The sequence below is a fragment of the Daucus carota genome, chromosome 5 (genome assembly GCF_001625215.2).
Source record: "Daucus carota subsp. sativus chromosome 5, DH1 v3.0, whole genome shotgun sequence".
Taxonomy (NCBI): domain Eukaryota; kingdom Viridiplantae; phylum Streptophyta; class Magnoliopsida; order Apiales; family Apiaceae; genus Daucus; species Daucus carota.
This window is the reverse complement of record NC_030385.2, coordinates 35,098,164-35,120,349: the sequence shown is the minus strand read 5'-3', so window position 1 is coordinate 35,120,349 and position 22,186 is coordinate 35,098,164. Positions and strand designations below refer to the sequence as shown.

The following is a 22,186-nucleotide window of genomic DNA, read 5'->3' as shown; positions in this document are numbered from 1 at the left end:
TCGGATCCCTATTTTGAAGAATATTCGGATCCCTAGTTTATAACTTTTATAGTTTCTATTGGTTTCCATTTTGGTTTTTATCTTTGTTGTTTCTCTTTGAGCATTTGCCTATATATATATATATATATAAAGGCAAATGCTCAAAGATAAACCACGAAGATAAAAACTAAAATACAAACCAAGAGAAACTATACCTAAATGACATCACCCACCTTCTTATATGTCATCACCCACCCCCTATATGTCATCACCCATCTCGGGCCCACCCTCGCCCCCACTCAATCCGCCCCGGGCCCGCTAGGGCCCCGCCAAGGCTCCGCACTGGCCCTGGACAGGCTCCAGACAGCCTTAAGAGTCAAAACTTGGCCCCACCATGGTCCCACTAGGCCCCGTCCCGACCCTACTAGGCCCCACTTAGACCCTGTTCAGGCCCATCTCGGGGTTCATTCCCAGTCCCAAAATCCTTACAATTCTCCTTAATCGAATTGATTCCTTGGTCTGGCATTATATTAATACCTCATGTAACAAAATGCTGTCGCAAACTTACGACTGATATTTACGACGGAAAATGCTGAATAATTTACTTTTCATTTTTTAGTTTGATATTCATATTAAAATGAGAATTTTTGACGGAAAACTTATGATGAAAAAGTTAATTTTTATATTTTAATACTAGCATGTCATATTACGACAATCAATTTACGACGGAAGGTTATTAAACAAAAATTCTTTCATTCTTTTAGTTTTTAATTTGAAATTCATATTTTAAATTTTTAATTTCTCACAGAAAATGTATAAAAAAACTATTGTGGGGAAAAATTAATCTTCCTTAACTTAATATTAAGGCAACATATTATGACAGTCAATTTACGACAGAACTCTTTAACTATTGAAAATATTTAAACTTACGACGGATAGTTTATGACAAAATTGGCCAGGTAAAAAAAACCTATTTTTTTATTATTTTTTTTTCAACAAAATATCCAAACTAGACAAGTTACTTATTACGAAATGCTTCGCAGCAATAAAAAGCATTAGTTTATATTTTCGTGTTAATATTAAATATAAAACTTATGATGGAGACCACCGAATGTCTTGTCGGTTATAAATTATGAGCGCCCACATTTTCTGTTGTTTGTTTTCCATCATATAAATTGAAGAAGTATCTATTATATATAGTGTTATTAGATTTTTTTTGTTATTTGATTGGCCTTACATTTCTTTAAATATAATTATAGGGGCACAATAATTTAAACATCTTAGGGCGGCCGCCAGGAGGTACCTGCAGTATACTTTGTTGCAATTAGCAGACAATAAAAGTCCTATCTAGGCTTACCAAGATTGATTGGTAGAAGTAGAAATGCAGTTTTCATCTTCTTAAAAGACAAACTTTGAGAAAAAAATTCAAGGTAGGGCTAGTTTGGAGCCTGTGCAACCTCCAAATGAAGCATGTCCAGGTCATCCAAATGAAGCATGTCCAGGTCAGAGCCAGTGTTAATGAACATTGGATCAAACCTCAGATAAAGACATGTTTTCAGGCACTCATCACAGTTTGGAGTGGGTTGCATTGCAAGGGACAATAATTATGCTACGGCCGCTTGTTTCAAGGACAATCCAGAAATTCATGTGTCTGAAGCTCTAGGAATAAGGGAAGCGTTAAGCTGGATTATGCAGGTGCGTTACAATTTGAGACCACTGGGCTATCCAATGGTGCTAGTTTTGAGCTTAAACTTATTAATTGTAAGCAGATTTCGCTTGAAAAAACTTGCTAAACTTTCTCAAAAAATGTGGAAATTTCAACATCTCAATAAAATTACAAATATTGTAAGGAATTTAACTAATTGATATAAGTTTTTTTAATAAACAAATATTAAACTTTTAGAAGAAAAAATGTATAACACCCCCAAATATTCTATGTATTGTGTCTTTTTAATCTTATACAAAACTGAACTTTATTGTAGATTTTGTTGTGTATATTTATGAAATGCATAAAACTTAAATTAGAAATTTCATAGTATAGACTTATAAATTTCTATAAATTTTTTTAAAATTTATATTATTCTAAAATCAAATTGTATTATCATAATTTCTCCAATATTGTATAATTATTTAAATTTAACTACACATGAAAACATTTAATATTCTTCTAAAGACTCATTTTGAGTTAATAATTATTTACTTAATTTTTTTGTTCTTTATATTGATTTTTTTATATCAATAAATGAATAATATTTTGATGGAATTTTAATATATTGCAATATATATTATTGATCATGATAAAAGGTTTCGATTTATAACCATCAATTATAAGTAAAATAATATATATATATATATATATATATATATATATATATATATATATATATATATATATATATATATATATATATATATCGTATAAATAATTATTAGTTTAATTATCCCAATAAAATTTTACGCAAAGTTTGGTAATGCTATTTTGTAAATAGTACATATATATATACAAAAAAGTTTATGTAACATTTTTTTGACTAAATAGTATAATTAAAAAATCATGTCATCATCTCAAATTTTAATTGGTTTTAACATGTCATACTATTGTAAAGATCAACTTGTATTGGCTCTCTCTAAATGTATCTTAATTTCATTGGCTCTGTATAAATTTCTTTAATTTTGATTGGTTCAGCTCAACAACAGTGTCCCGTTCTATCTAGAAACAGTGTCCCGTTCTATCTAGAAACTTCTTATACTAGTATAAATACCCATTTTTTTATGAAGTTTAAAACATCATTTGTGAGAGTATAATTGGTCAATCTCTCTCTGTTTGTGTGGGTGTTATATATAATATCAATTGTTTAAATATTGTTTCATTGCAATATCAGTTGTTTAAATCTTTCTTTCAAAGCTATCTTGGGGGATGACACATTTTCTCTCTCATTTTGTTTTGTATAAATGATATATATAATTAAGATTATGTTCATGTATGAGGATGGGTTTGATTATTCTTTCTTTTTTCCCTTTCATAATCACATACAAATGTCTGTGTGTGCAATTTTTTCACTTGATTCTTTCTCTTATAATTGAACACTCAGCCATTCATTCTGTGGATCCTTGACCTGGCTTAAAATTTTAGTAATTAAATCTTTATTTATTTGATTATATATCTTGAAATTCTCTGTATTGTGCTTTTAAAGGTTGATTGAGCCCTTTATATGGTTATGGTTGTGGTTGAGACTGTTGACCACCATCATTTTGCTAAGAGATACATTATATATTTATTTATTTATAATATATATATATATATATATATATATATATATATATATATATATATATATTGTAGATGGTGTTAGGGGGTACTCCTTTTTATGATTAATTGTGTTTATGTAAACCACATATTAGGATTCTTTTTACTCCTAAGATATCTTAAACTATACTCACCTTCATAATAACCGTACCATAATTATAAATTTATAAACAAAATAGAGATATGAATATTCTTCATAATTAATAAAATTGATAAAGTTATAATCAAAATAACTATTATTATAGAAGGTTTATCCGAATGCAAAAATTTTTAGAGTCGAACATTTTCTATCTTTGTTTGATTGCATGATGTCTTGATAAAGATCGTGTCGTTTCACAGCAAGAGCTTAGAGCTATATGTACTCTCAGGAAATGGTGTCATTCCAAATGTTACTTTTACAACTATATGTATTCTCTCATCAATGTTCACAAGTTGAAGACCATTTGCTGAGAGAATATATATAGCTCTAACAGTGACATTGGACATGGCACCACTTCCTGAGAGAATACATATAGCTTTAGACTCTTGCCGAGAAAATGATATGATCTTCATCGAGATAACAAGAAAGCAAACATAGATTGATAATGTTCCACTCTAAAAAATATGTATTTCGAGAGGAAACATAAAACCTTATGTAATCATTGTTCTTCTGTTTATAACTTTATCAAAATTTGTTAATTTTGAAGAATATTCGGATCCCTATTTAATTCGGATCCCTATTTTGAAGAATATTCGGATCCCTAGTTTATAACTTTTATAGTTTCTATTGGTTTCCATTTTGGTTTTTATCTTTGTTGTTTCTCTTTGAGCATTTGCCTATATATATATATATAAAGGCAAATGCTCAAAGATAAACCACGAAGATAAAAACTAAAATACAAACCAAGAGAAACTATACCTAAATGACATCACCCACCTTCTTATATGTCATCACCCACCCCCTATATGTCATCACCCATCTCGGGCCCACCCTCGCCCCCACTCAATCCGCCCCGGGCCCGCTAGGGCCCCGCCAAGGCTCCGCACTGGCCCTGGACAGGCTCCAGACAGCCTTAAGAGTCAAAACTTGGCCCCACCATGGTCCCACTAGGCCCCGTCCCGACCCTACTAGGCCCCACTTAGACCCTGTTCAGGCCCATCTCGGGGTTCATTCCCAGTCCCAAAATCCTTACAATTCTCCTTAATCGAATTGATTCCTTGGTCTGGCATTATATTAATACCTCATGTAACAAAATGCTGTCGCAAACTTACGACTGATATTTACGACGGAAAATGCTGAATAATTTACTTTTCATTTTTTTAGTTTGATATTCATATTAAAATGAGAATTTTTGACGGAAAACTTATGATGAAAAAGTTAATTTTTATATTTTAATACTAGCATGTCATATTACGACAATCAATTTACGACGGAAGGTTATTAAACAAAAATTCTTTCATTCTTTTAGTTTTTAATTTGAAATTCATATTTTAAATTTTTAATTTCTCACAGAAAATGTATAAAAAAACAATTGTGGGGAAAAATTAATCTTCCTTAACTTAATATTAAGGCAACATATTATGACAGTCAATTTACGACAGAACTCTTTAACTATTGAAAATATTTAAACTTACGACGGATAGTTTATGACAAAATTGGCCAGGTAAAAAAACCTATTTTTTTATTATTTTTTGTTTCAACAAAATATCCAGACTAGACAAGTTACTTATTACGAAATGCTTCGCAGCAATAAAAAGCATTAGTTTATATTTTCGTGTTAATATTAAATATAAAACTTATGATGGAGACCACCGAATGTCTTGTCGGTTATAAATTATGAGCGCCCACATTTTCTGTTGTTTGTTTTCCATCATATAAATTGAAGAAGTATCTATTATATATAGTGTTATTAGATTTTTTTTGTTATTTGATTGGCCTTACATTTCTTTAAATATAATTATAGGGGCACAATAATTTAAACATCTTAGGGCGGCCGCCAGGAGGTACCTGCAGTATACTTTGTTGCAATTAGCAGACAATAAAAGTCCTATCTAGGCTTACCAAGATTGATTGGTAGAAGTAGAAATGCAGTTTTCATCTTCTTAAAAGACAAACTTTGAGAAAAAAATTCACGGTAGGGCTAGTTTGGAGCCTGTGCAACCTCCAAATGAAGCATGTCCAGGTCATCCAAATGAAGCATGTCCAGGTCAGAGCCAGTGTTAATGAACATTGGATCAAACCTCAGATAAAGACAGGTTTTCAGGCACTCATCACAGTTTGGAGTGGGTTGCATTGCAAGGGACAATAATTATGCTACGGCCGCTTGTTTCAAGGACAATCCAGAAATTCATGTGTCTGAAGCTCTAGGAATAAGGGAAGCGTTAAGCTGGATTATGCAGGTGCGTTACAATTTGAGACCACTGGGCTATCCAATGGTGCTAGTTTTGAGCTTAAACTTATTAATTATAAGCAGATTTCGCTTGAAAAAACTTGCTAAACTTTCTCAAAAAAATGTGGAAATTTCAACATCTCAATAAAATTACAAATATTGTAAGGAATTTAACTAATTGATATAAGTTTTTTTAATAAACAAATATTAAACTTTTAGAAGAAAAAATGTATAACACCCCCAAATATTCTATGTATTGTGTCTTTTTAATCTTATACAAAACTGAACTTTATTGTAGATTTTGTTGTGTATATTTATGAAATGCATAAAACTTAAATTAGAAATTTCATAGTATAGACTTATAAATTTCTATAAATTTTTTTAAAATTTATATTATTCTAAAATCAAATTGTATTATCATAATTTCTCCAGTATTGTATAATTATTTAAATTTAACTACACATGAAAAGATTTAATATTCTTCTAAAGACTCATTTTGAGTTAATAATTATTTACTTAATTTTTTTTGTTCTTTATATTGATTTTTTTATATCAATAAATGAATAATATTTTGATGGAATTTTAATATATTGCAATATATATTATTGATCATGATAAAAGGTTTCAATTTATAACCATCAATTATAAGTAAAATAATATATATATATATATATATTTATATATATATATATATATATCGTATAAATAATTATTAGTTTAATTATCCCAATAAAATTTTACGCAAAGTTTGGTAATGCTATTTTGTAAATAGTATATATATATACAAAAAAGTTTATGTAACATTTTTTTGACTAAATAGTATAATTAAAAAATCATGTCATCATCTCAAATTTTAATTGGTTTTAACATGTCATACTATTGTAAAGATCAACTTGTATTGGCTCTCTCTAAATGTATCTTAATTTCATTGGCTCTGTATAAATTTCTTTAATTTTGATTGGTTCAGCTCAACAACAGTGTCCCGTTCTATCTAGAAACAGTGTCCCGTTCTATCTAGAAACTTCTTATACTAGTATAAATACCCATTTTTTTATGAAGTTTAAAACATCATTTGTGAGAGTATAATTGGTCAATCTCTCTCTGTTTGTGTGGGTGTTATATATAATATCAATTGTTTAAATATTGTTTCATTGCAATATCAGTTGTTTAAATCTTTCTTTCAAAGCTATCTTGGGGGATGACACATTTTCTCTCTCATTTTGTTTTGTATAAATGATATATATAATTAAGATTATGTTCATGTATGAGGATGGGTTTGATTATTCTTTCTTTTTTCCCTTTCATAATCACATACAAATGTCTGTGTGTGCAATTTTTTCACTTGATTCTTTCTCTTATAATTGAACACTCAGCCATTCATTCTGTGGATCCTTGACCTGGCTTAAAATTTTAGTAATTAAATCTTTATTTATTTGATTATATATCTTGAAATTCTCTGTATTGTGCTTTTAAAGGTTGATTGAGCCCTTTATATGGTTATGGTTGTGGTTGAGACTGTTGACCACCATCATTTTGCTAAGAGATACATTATATATTTATTTATTTATAATATATATATATATATATATATATATATATATATATATATATATATATATATATATATTGTAGATGGTGTTAGGGGGTACTCCTTTTTATGATTAATTGTGTTTATGTAAACCACATATTAGGATTCTTTTTACTCCTAAGATATCTTAAACTATACTCACCTTCATAATAACCGTACCATAATTATAAATGTATAAACAAAATAGAGATATGAATATTCTTCATAATTAATAAAATTGATAAAGTTATAATCAAAATAACTATTATTATAGAAGGTTTATCCGAATGCAAAAATTTTTAGAGTCGAACATTTTCTATCTTTGTTTGATTGCATGATGTCTTGATAAAGATCGTGTCGTTTCGCAGCAAGAGCTTAGAGCTATATGTACTCTCAGGAAATGGTGTCATTCCAAATGTTACTTTTACAACTATATGTATTCTCTCATCAATGTTCACAAGTTGAAGACCATTTGCTGAGAGAATATATATAGCTCTAACAGTGACATTGGACATGGCACCACTTCCTGAGAGAATACATATAGCTTTAGACTCTTGCCGAGAAAATGATATGATCTTCATCGAGATAACAAGAAAGCAAACATAGATTGATAACGTTCCACTCTAAAAAATATGTATTTCGAGAGGAAACATAAAACCTTATGTAATCATTGTTCTTCTGTTTATAACTTTATCAAAATTTGTTAATTTTGAAGAATATTCGGATCCCTATTTAATTCGGATCCCTATTTTGAAGAATATTCGGATCCCTAGTTTATAACTTTTATAGTTTCTATTGGTTTCCATTTTGGTTTTTATCTTTGTTGTTTCTCTTTGAGCATTTGCCTATATATATATATATAAAGGCAAATGCTCAAAGATAAACCACGAAGATAAAAACTAAAATACAAACCAAGAGAAACTATACCTAAATGACATCACCCACCTTCTTATATGTCATCACCCACCCCCTATATGTCATCACCCATCTCGGGCCCACCCTCGCCCCCACTCAATCCGCCCCGGGCCCGCTAGGGCCCCGCCAAGGCTCCGCACTGGCCCTGGACAGGCTCCAGACAGCCTTAAGAGTCAAAACTTGGCCCCACCATGGTCCCACTAGGCCCCGTCCCGACCCTACTAGGCCCCACTTAGACCCTGTTCAGGCCCATCTCGGGGTTCATTCCCAGTCCCAAAATCCTTACAATTCTCCTTAATCGAATTGATTCCTTGGTCTGGCATTATATTAATACCTCATGTAACAAAATGCTGTCGCAAACTTACGACTGATATTTACGACGAAAAATGCTGAATAATTTACTTTCCATTTTTTTAGTTTGATATTCATATTAAAATGAGAATTTTTGACGGAAAACTTATGACCAAAAAGTTAATTTTTATATTTTAATACTAGCATGTCATATTACGACAATCAATTTACGACGGAAGGTCATTAAACAAAAATTCTTTCATTCTTTTAGTTTTTAATTTGAACTTCATATTTTAAAATTTTAATTTCTCATAGAAAATGTATAAAAAAACAATTGTGGGGAAAAATTAATCTTCCTTTACTTAATATTAAGGCAACATATTATGACAGTCAATTTACGACAGAACTCTTTAACTATTGAAAATATTTAAACTTACGACGGATAGTTTATGACAAAATTGGCCAGGTAAAAAAAACCTATTTTTTTATTATTTTTTGTTTCAACAAAATATCCAAACTAGACAAGTTACTTATTACGAAATGCTTCGCAGCAATAAAAAGCATTAGTTTATATTTCCGTGCTATGAATTTAATATTAAATATAAAACTTATGATGGAAACCCCTTCCGTCGGACTATTATGGCCCAAGTGACCACCGAATGTCTTGTCGGTTATAAATTATGAGCGCCCACATTTTCTGTTGTTTGTTTTCCATCATATAAATTGAAGAAGTATCTATTATATATAGTGTTATTAGATTTTTTTTGTTATTTGATTGGCCTTACATTTCTTTAAATATAATTATAGGAGCACAATAATTTAAACATCTTAGGGCGGCCACCAGGAGGTACCTGCAGTATACTTTGTTGCAATTAGCAGACAATAAAAGTCCTATCTAGGCTTACCAAGATTGATTGGTAGAAGTAGAAATGCAGTTTTCATCTTCTTAAAAGACAAACTTTAATTAAAGAAGCCCCACAACTTTAAGAGCTTAGTTGTAGCAATAGAACTTTAAGAGCTAATATACTTTCTTGGACAAAGAGATGGCAGTAATTTGAGTTATCTTGATGGTTGGAGTCTTAGTTGTAGCAATAGCATTTTAATTACAATAATCTGCGTGCATCTTTTTTTAAGCTGCCAGCAATGAGCAAAGATTCTATGTGATGCATGATTGCTCCGGCAAATGAAATATGTATAGGTGCTGCCGGAAATTCGTGACATGATGATGTAATAAAGTTCAGGAGGCATTCCACAGATGCTTTGCTTTGTTCTTATACAGTTGTAACAAAATATTATGAGCAAAGAGAATGTTGATTTGGAGCCACTTGAGACTCTTAGATTCATTTTCTAAATATGCTGTTTGTGAGCATGTCTTTAAAATGCACCAAGATAAACATGAAGGTGTTGTTAGAATAAAGAATAATAAAATTATATCTTATGCTAACCTATATATGCAAGCTCTGGTGCAGCACTATATATATAAACTCTTTCGATATACTTCTTAAATCATAAAGACTAATTAACATGATATTGAAGAAAAATTGTGCATTTAAAATAGAGTGAAGTGCTCCAAATTTGGAAAAAAGATATCCTAACTAATTCTATATGATTGGTGAGAAGTGCATCAACAAATGAAATTGATCGAAAGAAGTTGATAAAGAGAAGTGCCAAGAATAGTATTATTCCGATAAAGTATTGAGACATTTTAAAATGACTCATCGGTTACGGTGTTTATACATATCTTCCCGAACATCATATGATCACAAGTACAAGACTCTGATTGAAGGGTTCAGTCGTAATTCATCCATCTTACGATGGACAAGGCATCATAAGTTTGTCAATTACTTTGACACTAATGCGGGCTCCACCTACTCAGAACTTACCATCTATGTTTTCAATTTATGATAAAACCATGTTTTTGTGATGCTTTTATGAACTTACTATGATCAAATAATTTGTAAATTTTCTCTCGTAAGTTGATGTTTTATGACGGATTGAAGCATTAATTTCTGTCATAATTTGCCTATTTTTTAGCCGTGTCTTCAAGATTATTAGCTTCAAATTTCCTCTATCTTATGTATGCATAAATATTGTGATTTTATTTAAAATGAAGTTTGACACACATTTATGCTTGTATGAGTCACTATAAATATAATTTAGGAATTTTTTCAATTATTATTAAATCTATTTATAACAAATAAAAAATAATTAAAAATATTTTTTATTTCTCTTATTATCTAATTTTGCACTTAGAATCATCATTTTTAAGTTTAAAATATTTTATAGTGTATACTTATGTAAAGTTATATGTGTATCATTATATAACTTAAAGAATCTAAAGAAGATATAAAAAAATGGAAAGAGGATATAAAAAAAGTAATATGACGGCAAGTCTTCATCACAAAATTAAAAGGCTAGGTTCCACCAAAACATGTTTAGAAGAATAACTTTCTTAACCAACATGAAAAATTTTGAACTATCGAGATTTTCAATATGTGTTTAGACTGTAGTGTATTTTTGTATGGATATAAAACTTGTATTAAACTGGATGTATGTTTGCAAAAAATAAATAAAACCACATTTTTCAATTGCGTTTTTCATGCGTTGTTTTACTTGATTTAATATGCGTTTAGATTGTGGTTTTTTTGTATAAATATAAAACTCGCTATATATTGAAGTATGCTTGCACAAAAATAAATAAAACCACATTTTCCAATCAAAATCATATTTTCTAATTATGTTTGGCATGCATTATAAACAAACATATAATAAAAAATTTATAAACACTACTTAAAGTAGCGTCTTCTCTTTTATTAAAAGTAGAAGACGCTACACGAAGTAGCGTGTTTTTATTATATAAAAACGCTACTTCCTGCACGTCTCTTGGCGTCATTCACGGTCATTTTATCAAACTGAGGTATTCTGGGCATTACCTTCCATATTTTCGTTATTATGGGCCATCTTTCAGATTTTGTTGGTGGCATTTTATTTTTGCGTTTTCAGGTATCAGACTTTACAAGGTGAACTGCAGCTTGAAGAATAAACAAGAAACGTTGGCATGTAAACGGGGAACGATAACTTTTCCGAGATTTTGATAGTTTTTAACTCCTATGGATAGTACATGTAGACGAGAAATACAGTTTTATATTTTCAAGAAGTGATTAAAAATGATAGATTTATAAACTTTCAAGAATATAGACTCATCCAGCAACATGGAGATGCTTTAATTGGGAGCAAGGCAATATTTATTTATATATAATGCATCATCATAGTTAGGATTACACGGTACAAAACCACATTACTGCATTCTTCTCCATAAAAACTCACTCGAAATTTACATCACGTCTTATTTATAGATAACATAAGAAAAGTAGCCCTGCTACTGATGCATCGCCCGTTACTCCATTGATGTTGCTAGCTTCTCCTTCACTCGTAGGCGCGGCCTGGTTGCTGCTGGTTAGGACCCTTGAAGAACCATTTCTTCCTGTTTGCCCCGAATGTTTCATCCACTTCTTGAGATGGTCTGTTGAAAGCCAGCTCCTTTGCAACCTTCTCCATCTGTTGGAATATGTTGTCTTGCCCTGAAATTAGAATGAAGTTTGTTAGCTGTTTTATCAAACATATAGGAACAATTTTTAACAATTTCGTAATCACTTGATTACCTGCCAGAGCAATTCTCTCATTGTTTCTAGCGTTGATCTCGAAGCAGAGAACCTCAAGATTCTGGTTTTTGGAAGCTACCAAAGTTAGAGGGTGGCCGGGAGGGGTTACAAACACCACACCCTGCGTCAAACGTGCTTGCACCTTCTCATAGCTTTGCTGTTGTGAACCACCATGGCTTCCTTGGCCCTGGCCCTGCTCCTGCTCCTGGGAGCCTCCACGCCCTTGTTGTCCTTGTCCCTCCTGGGAGCCACCACGGCCTCCTTGGCCCTGCTCCTGTGAGCCTCCACGGCCTTGTTGTCCTTGGCCCTCCTGAGAGCCACCACGGCCTTGCTGTCCTTGGCCATGTTCCTGTGCCAAATGCGGACATGCCATTTGAAGTTCCCCAGCTCCATTCGTCACCACAGAGATCTTAATTGCCTTGGAATTGAAGAAGATAGTTGACATGCCTCCCTGAACAAACACATCAATCAAGATCACACAAATAATACATTCATAAACGTCTACATATCCAGTGAGAATGAAATGAACGTACCTGTGTGATGTTAGCAAAGGAAACAGTGACATCAAAATCTTCGAGCGGCCTAAAGTCACTGGGTTTAACCTCGCGGAGCTCACCAAACTCATTCGATTCAACAGGATTTTGCCTTAAAATATTAATCTTGTTCTCTGATTCACCACCACCGAAAGGCAAAGGCCATATGCCTTTACCTCCTTCCTCGTCTTTCTTGTCCAGAGCCCTGATCTGCTCTTCCGAAGCCTTCACTATAAAATCACCCTTCTGTGCATCAAGCAACCTCTGAACCTTGTCCCTCTTTTCCTATATTCCAAATTAAAACCAAATGAATCCCATGTTAATACTTTAAAAACGAAGAATTAATAATTATTAGTACTAAACTTCCATGTTAGGAGGCTCACATTTAATGCGGCTTCCAGTATCTCAGTGCTGAAAGCCCTGAGGAAGGACTCTGGATTCTTCGCTCCAACTCCAAAGAACGGCTAACATTACACACAAAGTAAATAATCAGAAATAGTCTCAAACAAGCTAACTTTTCATGACTTAACAGGAGCTTCTTTGCTGATCATATATAAGTACCTCGAATTCGCCTGGCGTGGAGATAGGCTGGATGAGCTTGGCTATGATAAGCTTCTCGTTATTGTCACTATTGATCAGATAAGTAGTTGTTCCTGCAGGAACTCTGATAATATCTCCTACTCTGAGATTCACACTCTGCCTTCCACCGGGACGCAACAAGCTGATTCTTCCCCTTCCTATAACAATCACTCAACTTAATCTCAAATCCTTCGAATAACTTCATCATTCAATCAAACAATATATGCATATTAATGTACAAACTCACCTTGAACAACGACTAAGAGGAGCTCGGCATCCACATGCTGAGGCAGCAAGAAAGTTTGCGGGTTGGCCTCAAGGTAAGCAAAACGGAAGGCGTTGATGAAACCTCGAAGAAGCTTGGAATGATCAGAGAACCTGGGAAGAACTCGGAGCTTGCCATGTTGAGCGCTAAGTGTTTGGAAATGCTGCTCTTGAAAAACATAAGGGTTGTTGTCTTGTTGTGATTCGCCTCCTGTTATAGGGTCCGTGTCACCACCCTTTTGTCGGCGCTCATCGTACCTCTCCTTACACTGACGTTGACAATCTTCCTGCTCCTGCCTCCTCCCCGGATCGGCCTGTCTCTTACACTGCTGTTTACATTCCCTGTTTCACAATTTATCATACAAATCCAAATATTAAAAACATGACAAAAATACAAGAACAGTCGAGAGTTCGAGTTTCAGTGAAAGACGGGAGTACTTGTATTCCTTTTCGGGATCTTGACCCTGGTGACCACCCTGACTCGGGTCATGATGAGTGAAAGCACTAACCGAAGCTAGCAAAACTGAGAGAAGCAAAAAGAAAGCTAAGGGCTTGATCATTTTGGCCATTGGTCTACTTGATCTATGAAGAATGGAGAAGGGGAAGGAGGTATATATAGCTGGAGAGAGTGAGGAGAAAAGATAGAGATGAAATGAAGAGTTGCATGCAAGAAGCCAGGTGTCCTTTGATAATACTACGTGGTGTGATTTTGCTGAGTGTTATCGCCGCGTATGAACACAGACAAATATGCAGCAGAATTTTATAATGAGAAAATATAGGAAGATGAGAGGTGAGTTTAGGATATGGATGTATCTGTACCACAATTGCATCCATGTGAGATATGAATCAGAGGTGAAAACAAAAGGACAAGAGGCGCATGCAGAGATTAAACAGGGGATACGTGGCTGTACAGTTCAGTTTGCCCGTGAGAACTCGACGACAAAAGTCCATGCAAAATTACATGTCATCAAAACAAATTTCAATAACTCTACAATTATATCTTTCGATCGTGCGGATAAGTCCCAAATTTGACTCTATCACTCAGCAAACAAATTTCGAAAAGAAAAAAAAAACTCAGATTTTTCATAAAAGATGCTCTACATTTGATAATGATGTGTTCGATTTTGAAATTTAAAAAATTATTATATATCAGTCGTGAGATAAAAGAATATCATTTCTTGACTTCTCAAAATCTATCGATGCTTCAATTTGAGGAAGTTTATGCTTCATAAAAAGTTAAAAACAAAGGTAGTCTGAGTTTATGCAGAAATATAATTATTTATTCTTTTCATAATATGAAAGGTAACTAAATGAATTTCCGAAAGTTACTGATTGACGAATTTGTTGCGCTCATTATTATATCCTAACTTTAATTTGAAGTCAGGAAAGCTACATCTTTGCCAACTTAAATTTTTTTGAGTATTTCAGATTAGTTATCGAAATAAATTTCATCTATCATTGACTAGATATTTACTAAATGTAATAGATGATTTATGTATAAAACAATTTCATTAACTAAAACATTTAATATTGACATATCATCAAGAAATAATATCATTTGAAAAAAAAATTGGCTACGCAATCCAGGTTTACTCTTATAACGTATCTATAAATGTTGTGGCTTAACTTGTATGCTAATTTCGTATAAGAAAGAGATCGTTCATTGTGGACATCTGAATGTGAAATAGCTAAAAACGAGTCTGTATGTTAAACAAGAAATTGTATGAAATAGGTACGATTTGGGCTTTATCACACCTGCAATAATGTATTTTAAAAACCTACAGTTCCAATACTACTCTTCAAAATTCCCCTCAATTTGTGTATCTCCGTCAAGTGTTGCTACCAGCATTGAACTAAGATGCAAATAGTTAATAGCACCATTGAAAGTATGATATTACAAGTGCTGTTAAGTCCAAAATGCAAATACACAAAATGTGCTATAAACCTTGTGTACCTGTATTTTAACCCAACGTCGTTACCAACACTTGACACAAGTACATAAACTAAGGAAAATCTTGAAAAGTAGTCTTGAAAGTGTAAATTTTTCAAATACAATATTACAAGTGTTGTAAAGCTCAAAGTACAGGTACACAAAGTACACTTTTCTCTTTATAAACACAAAATACTTGAGTAACAGTAGTCATGCCAATATGGTTTTCTCGGTGATACTTGCACTACCCAACTAGTTTTGTTATTTCCCTGTCAGTTTACTTCTGGCTACCAGCCTACCACACGAGCAACAAATCATATGTTGCATATCCGCAACAAATCATTTGTTGCATTCCAAGGACTTGCAGCGAAGTACATTATATCCCTTTGACCCTGTTTACTTGCCTGTTACCCTGTAAATAAAGATATAATGCTAAATCCTATCGTAGATGATTCACTAGAGAAATTTGTGTTCGATGTCCCTAAATTCAAAAAATTATTCATATAGGATATCACAAAACAGCATGGCAATTTTAAATTTCACGAGGCTAATGCCCATATCTACCATGCACTGAAAAATGATTACGTCTCCTAGATACATAGCTGATAGCTATCAAATTTTAATTAAAAACAATGTCAGAAGACAATAAATTATAATTTAGCGACTTACAAGGTGAATATATAATGGTTAGCATAAGCCTTAGAGAGGGAGTAAATCTTATAACAATGAACATGTGGCTAGCTAAAAATACCTCAAGCATGCATCTCTTGCTAATTTTGTTCCTACTTTATAATTTCCTATGTCACTGACATAAACCATGTATTTGACAGCGGAACGCCCACCAAACAATATATGTCCAACAAAAATGGAATATATTGTACCATTAACCTAGACCAATAATAAGACCTACTAACACAAGTAACACATAGCCAATAATGGTGTATTGGATATAACAATTATTCGTTATGTTCGTCACAAAGTAAATGAGTTTTTTGTCCTTTACAGGACATTGAATTTAAAGTACCTCCTAGAAATAGTAAACAATCAGGATATCTTCCTAATTGATCACTAACATATCTGGAAAAGAAAAGGTTATTGACGAACATAACGAATAACAGTTGCACACTGCCATTTATAATGAAACTGCGTTGGCAAAACCATGAAAAAACTCTTATCAGCTGATTAAATCATAATATCTTTTTAATTTGATCGATGACCAGCACACCTAGAGGATGACCAATCAAGTATATAGTACATTACAGAATATTTATATCCTTATAAAATCAATTCACTTTAGGGAAAAATATTGCTTAAAATGATAAAAGCCAGTATCATACTAATTAAAGATTGGGCATGCCCTTCCCAACTTTAGAATCAAACGTCTTCTCTAATACCAAATCCATAGGCGTGTCTTTGGGACCAACTGCAACAAAAGAAATATAAGAAGATTAATAAAAAGATTCCATCAACCCATATTAAAATTTGTGTGCATGCACAGAGAATTGGAAGCAAATGTTTTCAAGTAACCATAAAGTCCAGCAGATTAAATCTTAATTGAGATCATCGTTTACATATCCCAATATTATTTTACAATGGAGTACTAAGACTCTAAGGGAGATCAAATTTATTTATACTGTTAAGAGAATAAATGTGATTGGGCTGAATGAAAATTACATATAAATTATACTGTTGGATGATTCAAAATAATTGTAACACTGCAAGCAAAGCCGACAGGGCGTACATGCATACAGATCATTCAACATCCTAGATGTTGATCCGAGAGAGCTGACAACTATTGTACATATGGATTATGGACTAGTTAACTAATAAGAGCTATAACTTAAATAACTAGTAATGTACAATATTACCTAAATCACCAATCTAAATTATAAAGTAATAACCAATAACATATTCTCATTGCTATCCCCTCTGATTAAATATTAATAATTGTTAATATATTTCATATATAATTCTAGCCTAAAAGTTTTCTCACATGCCATCACCACAAATTAGATGCTCTATATAAGGTATTCTCTGGACACCTCTTACAATTTAGCAAAAATCAAGAAACGATCTAAAGAAGTACTATAATAATTGCAAACTTCTCATTTTACAATCTCTTGTACAAGTTTTTAGAAGAGTAATACTTGATCTATGCAAAGAGTAGTTGTTTACATCGTTATCCATTCAGGAGATCTTACAAAATACATATGAATATAGAAGGTAAAACAATACTGAACAAGGACTATTACTGCACTGCCCACTAGTCCTTTACCAACTCAACTAGTGCATACAACTCGTGTATTTTCTCAATAACTCTTATGATCAAAGAAGCCATGATTATGCAACAATAGCTATACAAAATAAAATTTTTGTTCAAATAATTGGATGAACAAAGCAGTGCGCTAACCTCTACAGGACTAGAAAAAACTTTCCCTGGAGTTTAAAGAAGATTTACAGTACACAGTCTACAAATAGCCCTCCTCCCTAGAACTCAAAAGAAGTAAACATATAATTAACAATGGATAACAAACAACCATGTTTCGCCCTCTGCTTTCAATATTAGAAAAATAAGCACCAAATCTCTTAAAAAGTTAAAATAAAAAAATTAAGTAAATGTATATAGTTAGACTGTCTATTCCAAATATAAGAATATATATGTTTTAAACTTTGAAATTGGCCTATGACACATCATAACATTATAGTCAGGAGATATAAATTAGAGTGGATAGTGCACATGTTGCCACTTACCCATTGTTGGTCTTGGAGTAGTTCTTATCTTTAAGATTTCAGGGCGAGGGATTATGGACTCTGATGCACCTATGCCTCTGGAAACTCTGACCTTGGTGCCATCTTCTAGATATCGAATACCAATCTTACATGGCTTCCTATATGAAACATCAATAAATATCACCTTATATAATAAAACAAATATATAGTTGCAAAAGCCAGAGGAAACTTGTTTTTTTCAGATTACAGACTCTGTCACTGGGTCTAGAACTTGCACATTTGAGACATGCAGTGGGGCTTCTACGGTAAAAATTCCACCTTCATGACCTTGACCTTGCTTAATATGTTTCTTAACCTGCAAGAAGAGAATATAGTGAATCGAAAAATGTAAATCTCAAATCCATTTAGCAAAAAAAGAAGAAAGCAAATATCCTTGTGGCTGTGAAGGACTCAAGATGGATAATCTAAAGAAGTTAAAGACAATATTTTTAACTTGCGCCAATTATTTATCAACTTAATGGGAAAAAACAGAGACAATTGAACATACAGACTATAATACTATTATATTAATCACAAGTCTGCTCAGGTAACTTGAATGAATGCCACATATTTATTGTGACAAACACTCAGACATTGTGAAGGTATACATGTAACCCCTTATCCACATCGGAACATGTAGGTTTTATTAGTGTGGATGTTGAAACATAAGTATAAGATCCATAAGAGGCCTTCATCTAAAACCTTAAGGTTTCCATCTAAAACCTTAAGGTGTTAGAGGAAGGCCTTTTATGGATCTTATACTTATATTTCAACAGTGGATGTGTGTGGATGTTTGACATCACAAATCAATTCATGTACAAGACATGACCCTTGGCGTGAGGTTATTGCAGCCTTGCATGACACAAATAACTGCATTTATTTTTGCCCCAAGTTATTACACATGCTTTTAGAGTGTATTCATGATAGCCAGATTTCCAGAGGGAAAACATTTAACATTAGTGCTCCTCCAGACAAGCAGAACCTCACTAGTCAATTGTTGCCTTATTTCACAAGAGATATATATGTCTTATCCATAACAGTTTCTATCTAAACTACCTCTTCTCCTGGCCAAAAACATGGCCATCACCCAAAGGATCTCAAATTACAGAATTTGGCAAAGCCAAACTAAATATCCGTACACAACGTTATGGTATAAAAACAGATATTTGTCTGATTGGATAATGCAGTGAGGTAAACTTTACCAGATTCTTGCCTTCCACAATCACACGATTTTGAGAACGAATAACACGCTTCACAACACCAGTCTCCCCTTTATCTTTGCCTCTCATAACCATCACCTGCAAAGCCAATAAAGGTACACAACTTCTACATCTAAACATCAAACACAACATAAAACACATAACACAAAAATAATTTCCATTATACATGCTCAAGTTCTAATACAAAGCATCTTAAACAACAAACTCTACAAACCATCATGAACCAATATACAATAATAAAAAATGACCGCAAAATGCAAATCTGATAAACAAAATAACCATTCGCGCTGAAAATACACAAAATCAACTAGATATATGAATACAATTCATTAGCTTACATATACATAAATACTTACCTAAATACATATAATAACTAATTATAAAGGGAGAAATATGAGGTGTTACATTATCGCCGCGAAGAATCTTCCAGTGATGGATAAGTTTCTGAGCTGCTTTCCAACCCATTTCGACCTAATTTAACATAAATTAACCCAAACTCGAACAATCAATCCGACAAAAATTTATAGTACAAGCATATATTTCGATTGAATAATACACAGGTGTGAGAATACATGTATACACATACAGTTATAAATTGAATGGGGTACCTAAAATGAAACAGCAGCTATTGCGATTGGGAGATTCTTCAAGTCTCGTTTCGATCTTTGATTTGATGGAGCCTAGGGTTTATCACTGGGGTCTTGATTCTATTTGGCCTTTTTCCCCTTTCAATTTTCACCGCTGATGAATTATTTTCACCTCGCTGTAAAATAACTGTGCTTTACCGGTTTATGTATTTTTTTTGAAATAAACGTACTTGCTTTACCGGTTTATGTATTTAGTTCGTGCACTCGGGTCTAAATAAAAATGTAAATATAAAATTTTAAGATTAAAAAAATAATTGAAGACAAGTTCGTAGAAATATCAGATCAAAACGATAATTACTGTAAAAAGGAGTAGTATGTGATATTACATTATGCATAAGATAATAAGTTGGTAATAGGAAAATGATAAGATAGAAAATTGTGATTTTAATTGATGGAAATTGTTTGGTTTACATAATTATGTATAAAATTTTGTGCGGTTTTAATCGGAATGGACCTTGTATTTACATCAACAATGCCAATTAAAACTCACCGCATCAATTGTCATGTCATTATCTGCCAATTTTCTGTTATACAATTTTGTGCATCTAACACTCTTGATTGATTTCGTTTTATTTCATTTTATCGCAATCCTTTTCAGAAAAAATTGCACGACAAAGAACTTTATCTTTTTTAGTGTTTTTTTTTTGTTTTTAAACTAACCAGATTAGTGTTTTGTTATGTATAACACTTTTATCATTTGAACAATCTGATACACATACAGTGCTATGTACATGGGACCATGGAAGTGTACATTACATATGAGATAATGCTGCAAAGAAATACTCTATTTTTCATGTATAATATTCTGCATACAGTTTATTAATTAGGCCTCGACTAAGTGAATTAAGACAAGATTCCAAGAAATGCCAGCAAGAGAAATGGTGATAAAACATAAAAAGATTGACGATTTGAGGCGGACGTTGGATTCAGCACTGGCCGAATCCCTGGAGTTGCAGTTGGCGTTAAATTCTCTGAAGTTGTATCGGCTGGTGCACTGGCTGGTTCCATTCCAGTAATCGTTTTAGCCGGTGCATTTGCTGGTGCTGGTGCTGATGCTTTTGAAGCTACAGATATAAAAAAAATTATAATAATTAATTTAGCACACTGTGACAAGTAATCAGCTTAATGCAAATTTGATTACACGCAGTGGCGGTTGCAGGTTCAAAATTCGGGAGACATAACTGTTAATAACTTCTGTATTAGTTGAATATTTTTACCTGTAGGGCTGAAAGGAGAAGCAGCTGTTGTAGGTGGCGGAGTTGGCCCGAACAGAACAGGACCTAGCAATGTTTCAGAAGATAGTGATATTTCAACTCAGTGTTCCAGTTATGAAATTTCACTGTTCTGATTTGTAATGAAAGTGTAACATACCTGGAGCTGGTAAAGGGACACCCGAGGCTGCAACGTATATTTATAGTTAAAATTGGGTGTTAATGATTCATTACTAACTTAAATAACAGAGGTCTAATTATATGATTTAAGCAAAGTCTTTACCTTTGCATTGTATTGGGACACTAGCAGAATTACATGCTCGGGGAAGTGTGATTGCTAATGTCTGATTGATTGGCAGTTGAAAGGGAACATTTCCCGTTACTAGGAGACAAGTGCAATCTACACTACTGCTCGTTAGAGACTTGAGAGAATCACAGCAGGCTGTCGATGGTGAAGATGCACCATTTCCGGTGCTTCCAGTGATAAAATTTATACATGGTGTGAAGCTGCTTATCATTGAAATAGTGCATGGTGTGCTAATTTGGCAATCACCAGGAACAACAAAAAAGAGAAACATAGTTACTGATACTAAGTTTAGACGCAAAAACGAATTGGCTGTTTCCATAGCTAAGAAAGTGAGGGCACAACGCAGAACTGAGATATTTACCAGGCCCTTGCAGTTAAAATTATGAGATGGTGGTCTTTAATAGAGTGCATGGGGTGGTGGGTGTTTCTAGAGGTTTGGAGGGAAAATGGGAGATTTGAAGTGGTTATTGGAGCTCAACTACTTCTAACCAACTACTTTATGTATATGACATACCAGTTCTTGATTGTTTTGACTACAACACAAGGAAGTTCAACTGTTCTGGACCTTCTGGTTATAGGTAGGTTTGGCATATTGCAATTGGTTTGTAACTTTTACAAGTAACATGTTGTTACTAA

At 32.9% G+C, this 22,186-nt stretch overlaps 3 protein-coding genes across 5 annotated transcripts; all 3 read right to left on the bottom strand.

The window, feature by feature from the left end:
• Positions 1-11,586: 11,586 nt before the first annotated feature.
• On the bottom strand, positions 11,587-14,173 carry LOC108221659 (vicilin Cor a 11.0101-like). Its single transcript, XM_064093050.1, has 7 exons — positions 13,905-14,173; positions 13,450-13,808; positions 13,185-13,360; positions 13,007-13,087; positions 12,624-12,908; positions 12,091-12,541; positions 11,587-12,009 (listed from the first exon to the last, which is right to left on the bottom strand). Exons 1-7 carry the CDS (start codon positions 14,033-14,035, stop codon positions 11,855-11,857), a joined length of 1,638 nt encoding a protein of 545 aa, XP_063949120.1. The 5' UTR covers positions 14,036-14,173; the 3' UTR covers positions 11,587-11,854.
• A 1,316-nt stretch (positions 14,174-15,489) lies between these two features.
• Positions 15,490-20,148, bottom strand: LOC108220456 (uncharacterized). 3 transcript variants are annotated; one of them, XM_017394234.2, is made up of 7 exons: positions 19,994-20,148; positions 19,791-19,856; positions 19,368-19,463; positions 18,378-18,481; positions 18,148-18,284; positions 16,734-16,819; positions 15,490-15,808 (listed from the first exon to the last, which is right to left on the bottom strand). In XM_017394234.2, exons 2-6 carry the CDS (start codon positions 19,848-19,850, stop codon positions 16,737-16,739), a joined length of 480 nt encoding a protein of 159 aa, XP_017249723.1. In that variant the 5' UTR covers positions 19,851-19,856; positions 19,994-20,148; the 3' UTR covers positions 15,490-15,808; positions 16,734-16,736. The 3 variants fall into 3 exon arrangements, with proteins under 3 accessions (XP_017249723.1, XP_063950658.1, XP_017249724.1); XM_064094588.1 differs by lacking the exon at positions 15,490-15,808 and having other exon boundaries at positions 16,557-16,819; XM_017394235.2 differs by lacking the exons at positions 15,490-15,808; positions 16,734-16,819 and adding an exon at positions 17,818-17,883.
• Positions 20,149-20,702: 554 nt separating this feature from the next.
• Positions 20,703-21,944, bottom strand: LOC108222396 (non-specific lipid transfer protein GPI-anchored 16-like). Its single transcript, XM_017396313.2, has 4 exons — positions 21,527-21,944; positions 21,404-21,430; positions 21,250-21,312; positions 20,703-21,096 (listed from the first exon to the last, which is right to left on the bottom strand). The coding sequence occupies exons 1-4, from the start codon at positions 21,867-21,869 to the stop codon at positions 20,876-20,878; spliced, it is 654 nt and encodes a 217-aa protein (XP_017251802.1). The 5' UTR covers positions 21,870-21,944; the 3' UTR covers positions 20,703-20,875.
• Positions 21,945-22,186: the final 242 nt, after the last annotated feature.